Raw genomic sequence first — 21,845 nt, 5'->3', positions numbered from 1 at the left:
CAGGAACTGTATTGTATGTCATATATATTTGATATCAGGCGCAAAGAAAAGCTATACCAGTTTGCAGGATTGCTTATCTTGCATATCTGTGTCATTTGTTAAACATGACTCTAACCTGAGCAAGCCATGGTTCACACGTTTCTGCATGTTTCTGCCTTTTTTCAGTTCTTCTCTCTACATTCTTCTGTCTCTTCTCTTATCTAATAGGTTATCTTAGACACATTGTACTGTCAGGTAGACTGGGTCAGATATCCTATTTTTATATATACTGAAATAAGGCCTGGGGTTTCTAAAGTGGCCATGTATGTAGACTGGTGAAGACACCCGCACCAAGAGTGTCTTGACATGGTACATGTTATCTTTCAAAAATAAGGTTGATTTATTCATAAGAAACAAACTTATCTTGATGGCTTGATATTTGTGAAATAATTTTGTTTTTATGAAAAAAGACTTTAAAAATGTGCAGTTTGGTATTACGGAATGTGCACAATATTGATAATACATTGTTAGAAGGTGTACTGTAAGAGCATTATGTTTTGTTTATGTTTATGACATTTTATATACTCCCTAAGGGTTCACTGCGTTTGCAACAGTTACAGTGTTTATCATTTATGATAGAATGATGCCAAATCACAACAGTATAGTTGGAAGCAATCTTCAGGGCAAATAAAATCAATCCCTTCCACACACATTGTCATTGCATCAATGGAAACTGATTTATTCTGTTATCTTGAAGTCAGTTAACTTTTCTGGTACCCTGAAAGCTCATATTTAGAGACAAAAGAACTTACCATATTTATCTAGGTCATGCTTATCTAGCACAAAAATCACAGCTTTAGAAAACCTACCACTCCCCTGCAGGATCTCACTGATCTTAACCCAGCAATCATTAAAAAAAGATAAATCTTATAAAATGTTATCAAAATTACACAACCACCAAGCATTTAGTTATGCTTTTTTTTTTACACCTGACCATCATTCCTATATGAGCTTGTTGGACATTCCATTCCAAAATCTTAATAATATACAGCATTAATACACAGTGGAGAAGAATGAGGTTGAAAGCATGTAATTGTCTAAAATATCTTTGCTGTAACATTAACATTGCCCTTCACTGGAACTAAGGGGCCTAACCCAAATCCTGAAAAATAGCCTGAGACCATTATCTGTCCTCCACCAATGTTACTGTTTGCAAAATGCATTCTAGCATGCAGCATTTCCCTGGCATCCATCAATCAAATAGTGAATTCATGACATCCTGTGACAGTGGCATGTTTAAATTCATTGAGCTCTTCAAGACAATCCATTCTACTGGCAGTGTTTGTCATAGCTAAGTGCTTGATTTTATGCACGTTAGTCATGAAATTGCTGAAACCCCTGAGCTCAGTAATTAAGAGGGATGTCCACATACTGCTGGCCATATAATGTATGATCTTTGAATACAAACAAACAAACAAACAAACAAACTCCCAAACCATGTTTACTATAAGGTTTTATGGGCTTCTGTGTATTAGAATGTTTAAGCTATTGTCTCCTAGCGTTTCCCCATGGTTTAAACCCAGTATGACCCTGTAGAGAAGTGGATTCTTAGTACTAAAGCGGTACTAATCGGTAAGACTGTGGCATGACCAATTGTAAATGATGAGAAATGTAATTTTAATAAGGTATGGGTTTAAAAACTGCAAACTATCCTGTGAAGAAGTGGACAATGAAACGATGCAACTCGTGTGGCATACACCACGTTTGAACTGATGTATATAAGGGGTTTTGCAGCAGAATGCAAATGTGTTGCTGTCATTCTCATAGTGCTACAGAAGTTGAGAGATACCCACGGAAAGGACAACAGTTTAAGTGTTGCATGGACTGCAAGCTTAAGGGCCATATGCAAGCAGAGACATTATTCAATATGCCTGAATAACAGGGAATGTCTAAAAGCCATGTGCTCAAGGATATGGTGCTGTATAATGTTCTGTGCTGGAACACTAGACTTACTTATTATACTGACTCTCGTAAAGATTAGATAATATACATTTTAGGGGTAATTAATTGACATCAAGGTCATTATACAATTTTAGTTTGCAATAGACTAGTGCCAAGCCATGGAAGTATAGTCAGAAACAGGCGACACTACAGCAAATACAATTCAGAGAATTTAACTATAATTGAATCAGGGGATTATATATCCGTCTCTCTCACATGTTCTGCACCATATTCATATTAATGAGTGTGTTATATGAGAGCCGCATAACAGATCACAGTTCCCAGTAGGATAAAAACACATTCTGTTTTATTGTAGTCATTGAACTTTGTCACAGCGCTCTGAAAGCTCACATTTACATACAAGAGAACTCAGCTCAGCAAGCAAGTACAATAAAATTAAATTAAATGCAAATAAAAAAGACCAGTTCAACCCTTTAGAGGTCATAATTGTGTTTCTTCGTTAACATTTCGGGAGAAACGAGAGGTTGTTATGAACTATTTGGGCAATTATTTGCGTCAGTCTTCATTCCACTAGTGATAAGTTTCTGTGTGCACTCCTGTCTGTGCATGTCAGTGTATGCTTGAGGATAAAACATGCATTTTCATTTGCAGTGTTAGAATCTACACTGAGATCTACAACCTTATACTCCTATGAACCATTAAGGTTAAATGTATAAGTTATTTCCAGAACATTATAGTTAGATACCTCTTGATTCTGGCAAGTCTGCCCAAGCAGGGATGAAGGATTGCTGGTAGAAGATTTTCAGATCTGTGGTTCATGCTCAAGACAGTAGCTGTCTAGAACATCTGACCAAAGACACAGTTTGAACACTGCACTATAATGGATCCCACTACACAGAACATCTCTTTTTAGGAGTGTAGTGATGCTACTGAACTATGATCATTTATATTTGACACTTAAGGCTAGCTTCAAGTCACTTCCCTCCACATATTCCTTTTTGTTATGCATTTGCAACTCCTTAGTGGCAGATATAACTCTGGAACAGTAAAGAAATAACTATTAAGGGAGAGCTGAATTGGTTCATATGCATAAACACATTTGGCCAATATGTACAGCAAATACAATGCGCTCTATAAAGGCTATTATATACATGTTTTCATATCTTTTTTATAAACATAGTTTTGCTCTTTTAAATTACTGCTTACTCATTTGCTCAAGGAAAAAAAAAATCAGAATTGCACCAAGGACAAGGACTGCTATTTTGTTTTTCTAGTAGGACAACTAATTCACAAATAATTTTCCAGTGTTTACCATATGTTTCTTAGTGAACATGTTCCATTTTAAACCCACAATCCTCCCCCTCCCCTTCTAAAAGATTCACAATCATCAAAATTAAATAAAGTGCTCTCTTTCTCCAGGCAGACAGTGCAGCAAAAGAGGAATAAATGTTTCACTGAAAGGTTCAAGGTTAAAACAAATATACTGTAGATAAATATACTAATATTTTTTCATATCTGAGAACAATACATTTGAAATAGTTTAAAAATAAAAAAGAAATCTATTACTACCATCAATCACCTTTCAGACACCCCCAAAACACTATGCAGAGAGGGGCATGTACAACCTTTGAGACAGATGGGATGTTCCATTTACAGAAACAATTCAGATGGTTTATAAGAAAACAATGTGTTGCCAGATAGAACAGTATGATTGGCAAAGCTAATTTCCCAGTTCTCTGGTCTACTGAGCACTTGTTCTAAGAACAATTTGAACAAATGATTACTTTAGCTTCAGTTTCTAGTAATTAATTAAAACAATCAGAGACAACAAACATATTCTCAAACCAGGCAGGTTATTTCTGGATAGGCTCATTAAGCATTAACACATTGTTACTGCAACTGTAAGCTATGCAACTGTAAATCCAGAATATTACTCTTGTAAGGAAGCTTTGAAAGCATTGTATAAGTGTACATTCCCCACTCTAAGTTCATAAACTCTGAATCTGCATTTCCCAAAATAATATGTACCATTTCTCCAAAAAACAAAAAATACAAAAATAAAGACAACTCAAAATAAAACAAACACAGAAACTATGTTTATACTTTAATATTCCTATATGTTATCTAACTCCGTTATAAATATTCCTGTTTTCTTTCTGCAGCTATAGCTTAGTGGTTAGTTATTTGTGTCAGAATTTAGGAGTTCATTTGTCTTTATAGCATTGAACAATCCAACATTATATATTATGGAAGGCCTAGTAGTCCTGTTTTGAATTGCCTAGTGGAGAGAGGAAACGAGTTGAGCGCGTAGATTCATGTAGAGTCCCTGACTCATGCAGTGTTGTCCACTCCAGACGCTCACTCACACTCATATGGAGTACGAAGAGTAAGACACACACAACTCCTCAAACTGTGTGTGCATTTGTGGCTTCAAATCAGGGGAGGTTCAGAAATGTGCTTTCACATAATGTGCAGAACTGTAAAGAACATTCAGTTGTTAATATTATATTCAGGGGATTCTGAAATCCCAGTGTCTTTAAGTCTTTCACTCTATCTAAACTTAGCCTCAAAACTAAAACAAGCTTCTGCCCACGTACATCTGAAATAGGCACAGATAAGGGCATCAGAAGCAGCAATGCATTACTCTCCCTGGTTTGGTAAGTTTCAAATACTGACTTATAATTGCCTGTTTTTACCGTGATCCATCATAACACAGCAAAAATAACCCACACACACTCATTCCTTCATCATACACCCTCTATGCTCTACAGGCCTCTATTACACATTTGACTCCACAAAGGGTCTCTTTGGTTTGATGGGCGAGGTGGGGCCTTGCCGAGCATCACGTGAGAGTTGGCGATACATGTTCTCCTGGTATGCCTGTGCCACGGGCATCGTCCGAGCCACCTTCACATCCTGGTACGTGGGCACCTGGCTGACCCGCTCTAGGAGGTCCCGGTCGCGAGCCCCTCCATTGGCCAACTTGCCCAGGGACGAAGGCTGCGGCTGGCCATAGTATTCGTCCTCCAACATGTGCCCATTCTGGGCGTTGTTGGTCTTGTTGTAGTAGGCGATGTTGCCTAGCGAGGTGGGTGGGCTGTAGGAGGTGGCAGTGGATGCCTGGTGCATCAGGCTCCCAGGCGACGTTGGGCTGGTGATGACGTTGTCGAGGGCCGTGATGGGCCAGGCACGCGATGGCTGGTGCAGGTACTGCTGCTGAGTCCGCGCCGTCTTGTCGATTATGCCCATGAAGGGCGTGGTCCGGGAGCGGGCTGGCTCGCCGGGATACAGGCCGCTTTGTGATGGTGACAGTGAGGACGGCTCGTCGAAGCTGCGCTCATACGCCGCCTGCAGTGGGATCTCCATCTGGGCCATGGAGGAGGAAGGCCGGAAGCCAGGGGGTAGATTAGCGCCGGAGCCCGACGAGATGTTGCTGCTGGAGGGGGAGAAACGCAGGCCCACGCTCTGTGAGTGGATGAGGGGCCTAGGGGTGGGAACATGCTGCTTCAGGTCGCCTGTGTTGGCGCTGATGGGCCGGCGTGCCAGGTGCGGGATCTCAGGTGAGCCCAGCTGGCACGGCGGCATGGAGGATGCCGCCACGGCCCTCTCTAGCTCATGCTTCGAGACGGGGTAGTATGCTGCTGACTGGCTGCGGCTGATCTGTGGCGTTTGGCTGAAACGCATGCCCCCTGGGCCCCCAGTAGCAGAGCGGTAGGCCGAGGCAGGTCGCTGAGGGACATCATCTTTGCCCAGGGAGGGCTCGAGAACACCTGCCGCACCTCTCCCGCCGTGCTGGCACAGGGCCCCCACGCTGAGGCTAGACTGCACCTGAGACATGGACCTCCCATCGAGAGAGGGCTGGTACACCAGACGGGGTTCGCGCTCCCGCTCCACATCCATGGAGCTGCCCTGATACCTGCTGCTTAGCGGATGGGCCAGCTGCCCGTAGATGCCTCCCCCGGGCTGGTTGGTGCGCACGATCTGAGCCACAGAGGGCTGCAGGCGGAGGCCCTGGGCCTGGTGGTGCTGCGAGGTCTGGGAGCACTGCGAAGGCTGCGACTGCAGCTGGAAGGAGCGCTGGGTGCTCATCTTGGACAGGGGCGATTTGGGGCGGCTGGGCAGGGGCTCCTGCTGGTAGCGGACTGGAGATCCCGACTGTGAGCGGTAGAGGCACACACTCTCCAAAGGGGGACTAGCTCTGTATGGCGTCCCACGACGAAGAGGGGAAGGTGGGGGGCTCTGGTAGTCCATCCCCTGTCCCCCGCCACTCATAGGCGGAGGGCTGAAGCGGTAAGATGCCTGGTGTGCAGGAGAGGTGTGCGGAGGACTGTGACGGTAATGGGAGTTCTGGTGTGTGGGAGAGACACAAGGTGAGGTGGACTGGTAGGTCTGGTGAGTCGGCGACGACATGGAAGTGCCGCTTGGATGGAATTCGAACGCCTGGCCTCCGGATAAGTAGGCGGTCTCGTGAGGGATGGGGGAGAGGGGTGGGCTGTGGATGATTGGCAGGCTGGATGGGTTGACACGTGGTTCCAGGGGAAGGCTGATGGACACACCCTCCAGCTCCTGCTCCAGGAAGTCGTCATCCTCGAAAAGGTCCTGAACGGGTTCCATGTCATCCAGTCTTGGTTCGGGGGGTGGCGTATGATGAGGTGGCTCCTCCTCCTCTTCCACAGGTAAAGGGGATGGGGGAGGGGAGGGTGGGGGTTCCAGCTCAGGCTCCTCTCTCTGGGTGACTTGCCTACACTCTTCCTCCACACGCTGCAGTAGGCGCAGGATCTCTCGGTTGTTAGGACACAGCTTCATGGCTTCCCTGAGGTCTTCTAGAGCCTCTGAGAACTGCCTGCAGTGCAGAAGAAATGGGATAAATTGCTCAAAACAACACATGTCATGAAGGCAAAGAGAATGCAGAAATCAGAAAAAGAAGTGAATAGAGAGACCGACATAAGAATCCTCAGAGTCAAGTGTGGCTTCCTCTTTACTGTTGAAAGGATAGCTATATCTGAAATCTTTGTTTGGTATTCTGCAACTACAAAAGTCCAAAGCAAAAAAATTAATTGCAACCCAAAGTTCAAACCAAGAAGCACTTTTTACGGCAAATTAAGAAGCCAACGCTATATTCGTTTTTTTCTTGAAAGAACCGGCAGATGTGATTTGCCAAGCTGAAGTCCTTGACCAGAGTGAGAGCATGCTGAAGTGATGCCGAGTCACCCTGCAAATTAAACAAGTAGTGAGGGTTGCCCATAACCTATGTCTTAATTTTGAACTCACTTACTTTTTGTATGCTCCAACAATAGCTAAGGGCTTTGCTGGATAAATATTTTAGCTGAAGTTTTCTATCTTAAAATATGATGATTATATTATTAATGTGGCTGATGGCATTGCCCAGTAGGAAATGTGAACAGCACTCATACTGCATGTGAACAGCACTTTAAAGTATTAGTTACCTCTCAAGTACTGAGGCATATTTTTTTTAGAGTTAAGGTAAGTGAGCTACCTGTGAGAGTCACATTTTTTCAGGTCACTGCAGCCCAGCGTTTCAGAGGGTGGGTATTCTAGGAAAATCTTATATTTATTACAGCAGAATACCTTACAAGCTGGGAGCCATGTAGGAATCGAGACATTTTTCTCTACAGTAAGACACCCTTATGTCAGAGACTTCCTTTAATAGGAGATCAAAGTTGAAGCCCATATCACTGACATTCGTGTGAAACATTCTGTACAGTGAACGGCAGTCTGATGAAACTAGACTTGCCTTGTTGTCTTGTTTGGAAAAGACCTAAAAAGTCTGAGACAGCAGTAAAGAGAGAAGTAGAGTATGAAAGACGTCCTACCTGCTGCTGCGTTTAGCACGGGCTCTAGCATAGTAGGATTCGTAAGACTTGGGTTTCAATTCGAGAGCTTTGGTAGCAAACTCTTCCGCCATCCCAAAGTCCTTGAAGGGAAAAAGAAAATGACTGAGGGACTCATCTACATAAAACAATCTGTGGTAATCTTCCATGTCCTCAGAAACGTCTTTCATGGACAGGGTCTTCAACAGTGCAGCCGATGGCTCTGTGAACATGACCTCCCCTACCTGCCCCATCACAAACTACTAAAAGTCTCTCAAATTCCCAGTCTTTCGTGAATTTGTATGTATATAGTTTGAGCTATTAATGTCTACATATTTTGTCTTTTGTAGCAGACATTGGTTAAAAATACATTTATTTAATTGGTTGTTACTATATTAGCTATACTACACGTTTTCTAGACTATATATATATATATATATATCCAGACAGATATGTTATTACATTTAGGTATCTATTTAGGTATATATTTAGGTTAAGGTACTTAACTAGTAGTCAGAAGGTTGCCAGTTCAAGCCCCACCACTGCCAATTTGTCACTGTTGTCTCCCTGAGCAAGGCCCTTAACCCTCGATTGCTCAGGTTGTATTCAGAAATAATTGTAAGTCGCTTTGGATAGGTAAATATAAATGATATTTTAGAACAGTTGACTATATTGTAATGTTTGAATGTTCCTTCTTACTATTCAAAATTTTATTTTAGTTTTTCAGTGCATTAAATTGCATCCCATAATTTATAATCACTTATAATACCACCAATCTCACCAAGAACTTTAGTACTGAGAAACACCAGGTGCCTCAAACAAATCTCCTGTTCAAAAATGGGAACCTCAAAGAACAGCCACAAACATATTCTTTACATTATCATTTACCAAATGTGAGAAAATGGCTCACAGTTAATGGCTCACAGTTTGATCACCGATTCTGAAGAAGATTGGGTTTCAGTTATTTTCAGCTATCAGTTATTTATAGCAAGGCAGAACATTAGATGACTTCGAACACAATACTCAACACAAAAAAATCTTCAAAATGAATCCTTTTCTTGCCCATTATGACGTTTTCATTTTAAAACGAATTCCTGCTAAAAATGTTATGTTTGCATCATCTAAAAGCTTGTCAATGCATAAAAATTGTTGTAATTAGTTTAAAATGACAGATTTATGATCTACCATAATTTTGAAGGACTGTTTAAACTCACATTCATTTTCCTGCGGCAGCGGGACAGATTCAGGAACAGGGACACTTTGAGCTCTCGGAATGTCTTCAAGTCTTCACTGAAACCTTCACGGGGGAATTTCTTCAAAGCATACTGATAACGCTGGGCTGCTTCCTTCACTTTGCCCTTCTATACAACACACACATGTAATGGGTAAAGATGTCCTGTTTTGTAAATAGAGTTTACAAAAATGTCCTAAAAACTTCACTCATGTAACACTATATAAATCACAAAATATGCTGCAACTGCACCTTGTAGAATCCGTCCCCTTCCTCGATGAGCTTCCTCAGCAGGATAATCATGATGTCTGGTTTTGAGGTCGCCATCGCCCAAGTAGCTGGACCTAAGGATGCATGATGGGTAAAAATGAACAACAAAGGAGAGAGCGACTAGGGAGAGGAGACAGTGCAGAGTGTTTGGGAGGTAAGGTGAACAGACGACAACGTGGACGACCAGACACAAGATGAGGACAGGAACATATGCCTTCTGCATAGTGTCACTTTACTTTTGACTTTGAACCTTACTGAGCTGTCATAGAGAGAATACCTACTGTAATTCGTGACGACACAAAATGGGTAACAACAGAAACACAAAAATCTTTGTAAACAAAAGATACATAAAGCGATATCAATGATACACTGGAAAGTGACACAGGGAAACATTCAATCACCAAAAAAAGCAAATGGCTTTTTAAATGGCTTTTAATATGTATTTCTAGTACGAGTTGTATCTGTACAGAAAGAACCGAGAGGTGTTTTCCTGTGTCATACTCTGTGACAGTCACTTGAATTGAAACAGAAGCTGGAGAAGATGGAGACAACTGAAGCAAGCAGACAAACTAATGAACTGCAGAACACTGAATGGCAGGCATGTCTGGCTTTGCTGTAACTGAACATCCCCAAAACCCCATGATTCCTCACCTCAGTTCACTATCTCGTTTTAAAAGAACAGTGCATGAGCAAAAATATTCTGAAAGCTAATAATGATGATCATGGGGGTGATTTTGGGTCAGATTACAGCAAAAGAGAATTCTACAAGCCACGAAAGTGACCAGGACAGAGGGCTATCAGAAAGCCTGTTGGGACATGAGGTGGGGACATGAGGTGGGGACACCCCAAGCGCGAGCGTTACCTCCTCTGTGCCGACTCGGCAACGTCTGACATCCTGCAGCCGGAGGTCAGGATGCAAATGCAAAAAGGGTGGAGCAAGGGAGCATGGGCAAGGGGGTGGAGGAGTGTGGAAGGGTGGGATGGCGTGAGCGACACATTGGGAAAGGGGTGGAGGGAGGTGTGGGTGTGTAGTTGAGTGAATGAGAATGAGAGAGAGAGAGAGAGAGAGAGAGAGAGAGAGAGAGAGAGAGAGAGAGAGAGAGAGAGAGAGAGAGAGGAAGTGGAACGGAGTTGGTGGGCATTGAGGAGTGAGAGAAGGAACACAAAAAGAAGCAGCTGTGAGAGGCAGGGAACAAGAGCTCCAGCCAAAGAAAGATAAATAAATAAACAACTAAATAAACACCAGCACAGACGACAACCATTTATCACACAACAACCAACCATTGAGAGAAACGCACAGAGACAGTAAGAAAGAAAGTGAGAGTGCTGGGGAATATAATACAAAGCCAGATTCATCGCTTAAATTCAATGAAAGTTCAGACTTTAGCTAAAATCAAAATAACTTTGCTCTATTCAGTACAGTGCCATCCTAAGCTAAGCCTGACATCAGCACTTTAGCCCAAACTTTAACCTAGCTTCCTAGCATAGCACCCAGCAACATCAGAGAGAGAGAGAGAGAGAGAGAGAGAGAGCGCAAAACAAACAGACAAAAGACAGAGAGGGACTTCATTCAAGATATAACAAGAAATTCAGTGCCTCAGGTAATACGAAAAGGAAAGCGAGCAACTGTAACAGTGCTACAGAGGCAGAGAAGCTGTATTTAAGCAAGCTGCAGAAACACATAAAGACACCTGCTGTAGCACAGAGCAGACTGAAGGGGGCAGCAGAGATATGACGAGACTGTTCAGTGTTATCTACAGGTGAACATGACTGCTGCTTAGTGCAGTGCTGCATTCCTTGATCTTTCATAATACCCAGTTCATCTCTTTTTTGACATATGTGACTTGTGTCATAGTGGCAGTTTGAATGCTGTGCTTATTGACTGGTTTGGATGGGAAATGCTTCGTTTCTCCGTACCGATCTTGGCTCCATTCTTGAGGAGGGCCACCACAACTGATGTATTCCGACAGCCCACGGCCCGGTCCAGTGGACGCATGCCACTGTAGTCCACATGTTCAATCAGGGCCCCCTGATCCACAAGGAACTGCACCTGAGAGAGAGAGAGCGCAGGAGGGCAGGTTAAAAAGCAATGCACCTCTGACTGAATGACCTCATGTAATGAATATGTATGTCATTAAAGATTTCTCATCTTTGATGCATTAAACATGTATTAATCGTGTTGGTGTGTTGAATTGTGACTTTTCCACACTCACCACATCTGCGTCTCCATAAAAGGCAGCCAGGTCAAGGGGCGTGCGCCCATTTTTATCAGCATGGTCTGTGGCCGCACCCCTTTCTACCAGGCAGCGAACCACAGACAAGTGTCCTTTTAGACATGCCCAGCTGAGAGCAGTAAGTCCCTCCTTATCCATTAGAGGCATCAATGCACCTGTAAAAGAGCGTGAATCCACCACGTAAAGACAAACTTCCGTCCATTCCCTCTCTTTGTTGTTCTTTTTTATTATGTCACAAGAAAAAGTCAAATTTGAGTTACTCAGTTCATTCAACCCCACACTCATTACACTCTACATACTAAATCAATTCCAAAACTAAAAACTGTACATTTCACTGTGTGAGTCACCAGCACCAGCACCAGTCTTGACGTAAGACCATTTATATTCAGATCTGAAGGCTTGTTTAACAGCCTCTTTTTAAGCCAGGGAGGGAAGTAAAAGCACAAGAAACAACAGAGAATAAGAACAAGAATGAGAAGGAAAAGGGGTTATTCAGTTCTCCTTATTAATACCTAATTACAATTTGTACTGAGCCTTTTATTAAGAACATGTGAGCAGCTCAGTTCGATTGCATGGCCTCCATGTTGCGTCTCACCTTGAGCCAGCAGGTACTCCACTGTCTCCACATGTCCCTCTGCAGCAGCCATCATCAGAGGACTGCGCCCCTGCTTATCCGCCATGTTCACGTCAGCCCCATGACTCAGCAACAAGTCCACGATCTACAAGAAAAGTGTACAGGTCAAACATGCGCAAACACGCACCCATACTCACATATCTGAATAAACTGGAGCACAGTTGATATATTGTTAAACAGTCTGATATTAGCCCTTTGGTATATTGGTATTGGTAAGTAATGATTCATATCTGAATCATCAGTAACTAATTCAGTACCCTAATTAATTTCTGCACTCGGTTATCTGTGTTATTTTTGAGTTCAAAGAGCATAAAATGGCATAAAATGTAGTTATATACCTGCCAGTGGCCCTGGCGTACAGAGCTGAAGAGAGGTACCATCCCCCTGCGATTTGGTTGGGCCACCTCAGAGCCCTGTTCCAATAGCAGCCGGCAAATGTCCAGCTTGCCCCGCCCTGCTGCCGCAGTCAGTGCTGAGGACAGGGTGGATGAACTGTCAGTCATCGCATAAGATGTCCAATGCTACATGTAAAGTTAAGCAGTTCCTCGGTCTACCTGTCTCTCCCCACAGAGTGTCAGAGTTATTGATCTGAGCACGCACTGTTTCCTCTTCATCTTTCTCAGGCAGGTCAAGCAGGTAAGACACAATCTGCCAGATAAAATAACAGGGACAGAAACAGAATGAAAGAAAAAATTGAGGAAACGTAAGTATCTGGAAAGGTACTTGTAAATTAAATACTTGATTAAAGAAGGAGTGGTGTGGAAGAGAGGACTAATCAGAGAGAGAGGTGTAATGACCTCAATAAAGCCCATGCTAGCTGCTGCTATCAGAGCTTGTTGCACCCCATGGCTCTTGCTGGAGGCTATGTTCTGGGGCGGACTCTGTTGCTGAGGTGGAGCTTGCTGGGGCTTTTGCTCCACCTCCTCCTGGGGCTCAGAGTCCTGGGTGGGCAGCTCGCCCTCCCTCTCGCCCTCCTCCTGGGAGTCATCCTGCGTTGACTGCGACTCCTTTTCAGGCTGCTGGGGGCTGGGTGGCTGGGACAGCTCAGGGGAGGCTTGTGGCTCGGTGGGCGAGGGGGTGAAAAGCTGGGCTTGCTTCCATGCCGCACCCCAGTCGCTCTGCAGGAGGAACTTCACCACATCCAGGTGCCCCCTTAGAGCCGCGTGCACCAGCGAGCACTGGCCGTTCCTGTCCAGGTGGTCAAGCTGCAGGGGAACACACACACAGACATTGCTGATTGAGGTAATTTGAGATAAATTGTCGTTAAACAGAAAAGATATTACTGATGTAATTAGGGTAATATGAAGAGGGACATCATGAGGCTATGACCTCAGCTTTAAAGGAATGAATTAAGCATGCCAATGTATATATGATCATAAGGTGGAATGAATCATAGCACGTCTGTGTAATAGACACACACATCACCATGGACAAAAAAAGGGGCAAATCAATATATATCTCTATACTGTAAGAAACACAATCACTTGATCACACACACACACACACACACACACACACACACACACACACACACGCACAAGCTGAAACCTAACTCAATAACAGATTGCATACATCCTTTAGCATTTACATTAATACTGCTATTACTGCAATAGACCACTAGACAGGCATAGATCTAAACACCACCTATCAGTTACACAAGTGGTATATTAAACTCAATTACTATTAGACCTTAGGAATGCTACACTCACTGTCCTGTTAAGCCTGCATATACAGAAAGAAATGAAAACACAAAATAGTTGTAAGAATCAGTGGACTTTCCAAATCCTTATTACACAGTTTCCACCTCTATTCCACTCTTTTCAATCTACTAGCTACAAATTCTCTGTTAAGGAAACCTATTGCCTAAACAGATTTGTGATAAGTGATAAGATAAGACTTGGCCCATAAGAAACAGCAAGTAATTAAGTTTGTTTCTTTTTTCAGTAACTTTGCATAACCACCTGCTTTTGACCCCATAACTCAATTCAGTGACATCCCTTTCAACTAAATAAATTCTCTTCTTGAACAGAATTAATTTGAGCCGATAGCTCAGAGTTCAGGCTTCTCCTCTGAAGAGTCAGTGTGTGCACTGCTACAGAGTGGAGTGGCACACCTTTGCCTTCCTCCTGCAGAGGGCGTTGACGATCCCCAGGTGGCCAGCGGCGGCGGCATAGACCAATGGCGTCATGCCACTCTCGGACGGCGAGTCCACACTGGCGCCGAACTCCAGTAGTAGGTTCACCATGTCACCGTAGCCCAAATGCGCATGTACACACAGTACGGGCGCATTTGTCAGAACTTCTGTCCGGTAGTTGACGTTGGCCCCGCCCATCATCAGCAGCCGCGATACCTGAGCATGCACAACACATGAGCTGGAGGTAGAAGTCAAAGGTCAAGGCAGAGGTCAAAGGATGGCACATGAGAAAATTAACTGAAGAAAGTGTATTGGACTTTCAAATCTTGATGTCTGGTGCACTGCTAATAATAACAATGTGATGCTGTCTTGACATTACAGTGAGCGAAGCAATTTTTCTTCCACCTTTGTGTGGAGACAGATGGCCCCTCTGTATGGGAGACTGCAGGAACCAGGCAATGAGAGTGGAAAAACATTTTCAACCTTCTAACTGGAAGGTAATTTTTTTAAGCCCAGTATAATTTCCAAAAACTCCAACACAAATGGGAAATCATTTAATTGAAGTTTTATAAATATCACTTAAAAATGCATACAAACTTTCAGATGAAGGAAATGAAATTGGATGAAGCTGGATTCTCAGATTCACAAGCAAAGATCCTCCAAATGCTTTGATATTAGGCCATTTTAACCTACATTTCACTGAGACACAGAACTAGCCAACAGGTGGACAACAGTTGACAATTCGCTTCACTGTAATGTGAATTCAGGATAAGCACAACAGATAAAGTGCAGATCACAATTTGGGCAATTAGTAAAACTGGTGTCACTGGGTATATTTTCATAGGTTGGTCTGGAGTGGAGCTGCACCTTGATGTTAGGAGTGTAGAGGTTTCTTAGGGAGGATAAAGCAGTAGACAGGCTCTCTGTGCTGTAAGATACCCACAGCCCCTGCAGGATGGATGAGGAGACCCCCACTTTCTTACTCAGGCCCTGCAATGCAAAGGGTAAAGAAACAGCTGACAAACAGGACTCAACTGAACATAAGCACTGCCCATTTTAGCTGAAATGTTCATATTTTGTCACTGCAGTCTATGCTATATTTTCCAATAAAAACTGCCCAGTGTACGAGAGTGATGTAGACATTAAGAAGGTGGATTCTTTATACTGTGGTTCTGTGGTATCTTTGATATAATTCCTTACCTTAAATATATGTGCTTTGAGTATGTGATGTCCTAGTTCTATAGTCTGCTGTCTGTTGAGTTTATTCTGCTGTCTGGAGAACCAGAAAGCCAGCAGAGTGTGGCCATTCCTGGAACAACAGGAAAATACAGAGTGAAAAGACGTGAGATAGTGTGACCGATGGGACAAAACCAACAAGTGTTATGACATACTAATGCGCAATCCTACTCTTTGATAATGACTGTAAAGCACATTCAGTATCTTCCCACACACTCGTCTGAGCCTGATCGAAACCCTTTCAGAACCTCTTTTGCCCTCTTCAGAGCCGTCTGAATTCCTCACCTGGGATCGCACAGGAACTTGGTCTTCTCCCCTTCTTCCCTCCAGATGAGCCACTCCCTGAAGGAGGGGTGCACGAACATACGTGTTCCGTCGCGCCTCCTTACCAGGAAGATGGCCAGGTTCTCCATGCGCTGTTGAAAGTCCTCCCACTCCAGCGTGCCATGCACCGAGCCAGCATTGATGGCCTGGTACACCTGCTCGTCGGTCAGCGGGTGCAGTGAGGCCAGCGCCACATTGAGCAGGGGCAAGGCGCGCTCGAACGACGACTGCGTGGGGAAGCGCATGTTGCACTGCAGCAGGTACACCTCCGCCAGGCTCACCGGCACCACCTTGTAGCCGGAGCTCTTCAGCACCAGGTAGCCACGCTCGATCAGGTCAAAGGTGAGCTTCAGGTAGAGGTAGGAGCCCTGGCTGAGGGCCTTGAGGTGGGCGCTGAGCTTGCCGAAGCTGGCATTATCCATCTTGCCGTTAAGCGAGATGTTGTTCTGTATCTCCGCACTGCTGTGCACGCGGTGCAGGATGTAGGCCTGCAGGTCCTGGTCGATGGCGTCATTCTCCTCCAGAGCGTCCAACGAGATGCGGTGGAAGGGAAGTGGTCTGGTGATGTCCTGCAGGACAGAGGAGCCCAAATGCAGCTGTTAATCAATACCATCTAATCCCAATTTTCACATCTATTTGTCTTTATAAATATTAAATATGGATTTCTTGAATTAGTTATTATAAGAACTGAATAAGAATATTGTTATATATGATTTCCCTTGTTGAAGGAAAAATATTACTAATAGTGTAAATGTTGCTTGTGTGTTTGTGTGTGTGTTTGTGTGTATTACCTGCAGAGAGGTTCTGACAGTCACCAGCAGCTTGAGCCAGGCTGGAAACCTGCTGATGGTTTTACAAAGGAATGAGACAATGGTGTCACCATAGTCAGGTTTGTGGAACTCCGCTTCATTCAGACCATCTATGAGGATGATGAGGTCCTCTTCTGTGGTGATCTTCCTCTCTAAGAAAAAAGCACACACTGTAAATTCGTAGAACTTTGCTACAGAGCACAGGGGACAAAGTTCGACTCAGCATTGCATATAAATGACCCTTAGATATAGGGAATTCTAGATTTTTCTACCTTTATAAAGTGCATCCAGCGGCTCAAGGACTCCTCGGCGGAGAGCGGCGAGTGGGTCTTGCACACACGAGCGCAGACTGAGTGCGCTCTGTGTGTGCGGCTCCTTCAGCAGGAGCTCCCGGTAAGCGCTCAGCTGAGGTGAGCGGCACAGCAGCGCCGCCACGTTGTGCACAAACTCTGGCACCAGGCACGTGTAGGCGTTGTCTGCCTGGCAGTAGTGGTAGGCTACCACCTGCGGGGGCAGCAGAGAGCAAGACGCTTCCCTTATTAATGACGAACGTCAGCAGGTAGATGAATAAGCACAGCGTAAGCATGTCGTCGCCTTATCTAGCCTCCGATGCTTTTATCCGATATAAAGTGATGATACGACGTACAGTCTTCACCATGTTTTAGGACAGCTTGTGACACTCGACTTGTAACAAATAAGAAAAAATACTTTACTAAACACTTAAATAGGTGAATAAGTGAAATAAGTGCTCATTAGCACTGCTAATTTATATAGATAAATAAACACCCAAAGATAAAAATTGCACTGAAAAATCATATACCACTACCATATTGATTTAAGATAAATCATCTTAAGATGATTCAAGATGAGCAAAAATGCCCTGAGTGACCTGGTTAGACTTTCATCAGTAGGTTCTCACTTCATAATTGACATCTATAAAAGATGATGTCTTATTTTGATCCTTTAACTAGCACTTGGTTCAGCTGGATGCTTGAGTACTTGATCTGAAGTGTTAGAGGCTTTAATGTGGTCCTATCAGAAAACATGATCTCTTTCAATAAATTAAAAGACAAAGTAAACTAAAGGGGGACCCCAAAAATGTCCTCTAATTCAAGTTCACAAATGAGGAGAGAAAATGAGGAGAGAGGAGACATGAGAAGATGCATAAACATCCTCATCTCCATTTGATTTCAATTGAACTTGACTTGAGTAATATTTTGCTATTTTTAACAATATTTTGGATTGTGTGCCTGATGCATATATCACCCAGAGGTTTTCTATAACAGAATTTATAACTCACCAGAGTTATCAGAGCAATAGTTGGAGGTATCAGATTTAAAAGGAAGGGTATGTGTTACGTGAGTGGAAACTGAGTGACTCTGACATGTAACCACGAATGTGGTGTTTTCCCAGTTCTCATAGCCTTACACTAGAGTATTCCTCCAAAGAATACATCAGAAGAAAATTTTAGATCACTGGCACATATTATAAGTAAATGCTCTGTGATGGATAGCTGTGAATGTTCTGGATAGCTGATGGAGGGCAAATGAGGAAACAGAAACAGAATTGCAACTGCAGGTGTGTTTGTTTGCATATATACTGGCAATCAACAAGGATCGGTGCTTGATGTACAACGGTGCTTTTCCTTCATCATGGAGAGAGAGCAGAAGATGCGACACCCCAGGGGAGACCTGGGGCTTCTGAACCCTTCATACTCCAGGCTTTGATGAACCTCACAATGAAGATGAATGAAGTGGAGCTCTCTAATGTACAAACATGCAGCAGTTTGGGCTTAGAGAGGCACAGCGATACACTGATGCCAAATTTAGGAAAGGGGAGGGTGGAGTGATAGACGGAGAGAGAGAGACAGAGAGAGAGAGAGAGATACAGATAGTCTGCTACTAACAGTACACACATAAGCAAGGCTCTACAACAACCATCTTACACAAGACAGACAGAGAACCAGTCATGACAGAATTCCAATTTACCCACACAGAGAAATGAAAAACAAACAAAAAAAAAAATCACAGAAGAAGATAGAGAGTGAGTCTGAAGAGAGAGAGAGAGAGAGAGAGAGAGAGAGAGAAACAGAACAACAGAGCAGAATGGAATTGGTTATTAATGCATTGGTTTAAAAAGATCTACTTGCTTGGCAGGGAAATAGTATTCTGCTGGCATGAATGTTTCATGAGCCTCTGTGGCAAAGTTGTTTCTTCCTTTTTAAACACATCTGCATAATCTAAGTCCCAAAGAGCAGGACAGCAGGCCTAGACAAGTGGCCATAGGGCTGGGAGCATGTCGGTGTGTGCACCAGTGTGTGCTGCTCTGTGGTCAGAGAAAGGGAGAGCACTGCTGCATCTGTGCTCATACTTGTGTGTTCATGACAATCAAAGCCTTAGTGTGTGTGTGTGTGTGTGTGTGAGTACCTGAGGTGTAAGTGTGTGTGTGTGTGTGTGTGTGTGTGTGTGTGAGTACCTGAGGTGTAAGTGTGTGTGTGTGTGTGTGTGTGTGTGTGTGTGAGTACCTGAGGTGTAAGTGTGTGTGTGTGTGTGTGTGTGTGTGAGTACCTGAGGTGTAAGTGTGTGTGTGTGTGTGTGTGTGTGAATACCTGAGGTGTAAGTGTGTGTGTGTGTGTGTGAGTACCTGAGGTGTAAGTGTGTGTGTGTGTGTGTGTGTGTGTGTGTGAGTACCTGAGGTGTAAGTGTGTGTGTGTGTGTGTGAGTACCTGAGGTGTAAGTGTGTGTGTGTGTGTGTGTGTGTGTGAGCACCTGAGGTGTAAGTGTGTGTGTGTGTGTGTGTGTGAGTACCTGAGGTGTAAGTGTGTGTGTGTGTGTGTGAGTACCTGAGGTGTAAGTGTGTGTGTGTGTGTGTGTGTGTGTGAGTACCTGAGGTGTAAGTGTGTGTGTGTGTGAGTACCTGAGGTGTAAGTGTGTGTGTGTGTGTGTGTGTGTGTGTGTGTGTGTGTGTGTGTGAGAGTACCTGAGGTGTAAGTGTGTGTGTGTGTGAGTACCTGAGGTGTAAGCGTGTGTGTGTGTGTGTGAGTACCTGAGATGCTAGTCTCCTCATGGCCTCCTCTTGTCTCCTTCTCATCTCTGGGGTCCCAGGGCAGCTGCCACCTCCCAGAGTTCCATGGGAGGCCTGCGACTGTGTGAGGGGGATCGCATCTCCATCTACTGACACACAGACACACAGACACACACACACACACACACACTGTGTCTTGTAATGGAAATATGACTATACAATCCAATACTGTCTTTAACATTTCACATCAGTACAACCACATCTGTACAATCCAACCTTTCCCTAACTTATTGACCCTTACATTTGGGTGAGGCCTGTGGACTGTCAGAAGCGATCTGCCTCATGCGGTTGCCATGGCAGCTGAGTGCTACCAGACGGGAGATGATGGCCGTCTTGCCGAAACCCACGTTGCCCACCAGGACAACCCCGCGGTTGGAGGCAGGGTTCGGCTGCGCCAGCTGTGTGTCAATCTCCTGGAAGAGCCAGTCCCGTCCCGTGAACACAGAGTCCATGGTGATACTGGGCACCTCGAAGAGCAGCGGCTTTAGTGCTATATCCTGGAGTCTGTATGGGGCGAATCGCACTGCAGCACAGAGAGAGAGAGAGAGAGAGAGAGAGAGAGAGAGAGAGAGAGAGAGAGAGAGAGAGAGAGAAAGAGATAGAGAGATCAAATACTCTTATAGACAAAAAAGACAGAGCTAGAAAAACAGAAGATTACAAATACTCACTATATATAGCAATGACACAAACTGTTTGCTATTTGCAACAAATTTTACATTGTTCATTTAAAAAACTCTCAAATGACAAATAAACCTTTTCATTTGAACAAAGCATCCTATGGTTCTTTCTCTCTTTCAGACTCATATGCACACACACCCACTCACAGCTGTACAGTAGAGCACAATTGTGTATAATGGAGTCCTCTGACAAAAAATACCACTGTGATGTTACTGGCCTTCTAACACATCAGGCAGGATGCACTGTTAGCATAGCAGCAACTTAGATGACTGAGACTACCAGGCATGGGTGTTAGCAGAAACTGACACACACACTCACGCAAACAGTCACACATACACACACATGTGTGTGGGAGAAATGTAAAAAAAGACTACATATATATATAAAAAAGATGGATGGAGTGAAGGAATCGGTAACAGAGGGCTACTTCTGTATGAGAAAAGGTGTAAAAGAGAGGGAGGAGGATGAAAGTAAGGAGCTTATTTGGCCTCCATGACTACGGGGAGCCCACTCAACAAAGCTCTGCCATGGGAGAAAGTCAGAATCTAATAAGAGTCACAGTGCACACGTGTGGGACCAGGCTAGAGTAACATGTCCCTGCAGTGGCTTCCAACAAGACAAGGAAAATCACACATACACACAACAACCCAGTGAAGAAAAGACGGGGGGGGGGGGGGGGGGGGGGGGGGGAATAATAAGACAAGGCAGAGCATATCTCAGCTCCCGTGAGGAACTAACTGCTTCTCAGCCTTCTTAAAACACTTCACCATCATATTTAGGAAGCATGTCAATGGCCCTCAATCCCTGGTGGTTCTGAACCTCCAAATACAACTATTACCATCACATGTTTTGTAGGAGCTCAGTTGACAGGTGTTCTTTACCTGTGTGCCTCAGAGAACTGGAATGCCATATGTGGATGGAGAACTGTTCAATTCCTAAAGTCCAACTCATCTGCTTTTTACTAGATGTCAGACTACAGCAGATCAGCTGTATTCCTTCACCACGTGCAGCACATTTATAGAACATATGTGACTTACTGGACTCTCACCATGAGAACATATTATGAGACCCTTGCCTCTCAGCAAATGTGGTCAAGTTTACCCAACACTCTAAATCCTAACATCAGATCTGTTTTCTGAAATATTAAGGTGACACTGGCTCGTCTTTTGAGCTTCACGCTAAAGTGATATTCAAGTTATATTTACAAAATACTATGCTATTTCTATCATGGTAAAATATGACCCGCAATGAGAAAAGTTCCTCCATATTCACAAGCAGCATGTAACTACATCCCACTTCCAGGTTGTAGAGAATCCTCCAATACATCCCTTCATGGGTTTATTACCATGTTAAGACCCAAGTGCTCTCTTGGGTCTTCACAAGCATCTTAAAATAAATAAGAGACAAGTGAATGTAAAAGGAACAGAGTTTTGCTCTGT

At 43.9% G+C, this 21,845-nt stretch overlaps 1 protein-coding gene across 8 annotated transcripts in view; it reads right to left on the bottom strand.

Annotated features, from left to right (window-relative positions):
* Positions 1 to 2,270: 2,270 nt before the first annotated feature.
* The window catches only part of tanc2b (tetratricopeptide repeat, ankyrin repeat and coiled-coil containing 2b), a 123,888-nt gene continuing 104,313 nt past the window's right edge, over positions 2,271 to 21,845 (bottom strand). For 4 of the 8 annotated variants that reach the window (XM_027005089.2, XM_027005088.2, XM_027005092.2 and 1 more), the window contains 19 exons: positions 19,970 to 20,251; positions 19,690 to 19,817; positions 16,917 to 17,148; positions 16,627 to 16,796; positions 15,797 to 16,404; positions 15,476 to 15,584; positions 15,143 to 15,265; positions 14,255 to 14,491; positions 12,939 to 13,346; positions 12,696 to 12,789; positions 12,480 to 12,613; positions 12,103 to 12,226; positions 11,487 to 11,662; positions 11,191 to 11,323; positions 10,136 to 10,168; positions 9,256 to 9,347; positions 8,987 to 9,133; positions 7,776 to 7,876; positions 2,271 to 6,784 (listed from right to left, as the gene is read on the bottom strand). In XM_027005089.2, the coding sequence (XP_026860890.2) occupies positions 4,720 to 6,784; positions 7,776 to 7,876; positions 8,987 to 9,133; positions 9,256 to 9,347; positions 10,136 to 10,168; positions 11,191 to 11,323; positions 11,487 to 11,662; positions 12,103 to 12,226; positions 12,480 to 12,613; positions 12,696 to 12,789; positions 12,939 to 13,346; positions 14,255 to 14,491; positions 15,143 to 15,265; positions 15,476 to 15,584; positions 15,797 to 16,404; positions 16,627 to 16,796; positions 16,917 to 17,148; positions 19,690 to 19,817; positions 19,970 to 20,251 (5,396 nt within the window). In that variant the 3' untranslated portion in view covers positions 2,271 to 4,719. The remainder of the gene's footprint in view (positions 6,785 to 7,775; positions 7,877 to 8,986; positions 9,134 to 9,255; positions 9,348 to 10,135; positions 10,169 to 11,190; positions 11,324 to 11,486; positions 11,663 to 12,102; positions 12,227 to 12,479; positions 12,614 to 12,695; positions 12,790 to 12,938; positions 13,347 to 14,254; positions 14,492 to 15,142; positions 15,266 to 15,475; positions 15,585 to 15,796; positions 16,405 to 16,626; positions 16,797 to 16,916; positions 17,149 to 19,689; positions 19,818 to 19,969; positions 20,252 to 21,845) is intronic. The other 4 variants (XM_027005091.2, XM_027005095.2, XM_027005090.2 and 1 more) reach the window with 3 other exon arrangements.

The sequence above is a fragment of the Electrophorus electricus genome, chromosome 14 (genome assembly GCF_013358815.1).
Source record: "Electrophorus electricus isolate fEleEle1 chromosome 14, fEleEle1.pri, whole genome shotgun sequence".
NCBI classification, from domain to species: Eukaryota; Metazoa; Chordata; class Actinopteri; order Gymnotiformes; family Gymnotidae; genus Electrophorus; species Electrophorus electricus.
The sequence above is the reverse complement of the archived record's forward strand: the minus strand, read 5'-3'. Positions and strand labels throughout refer to the sequence as shown.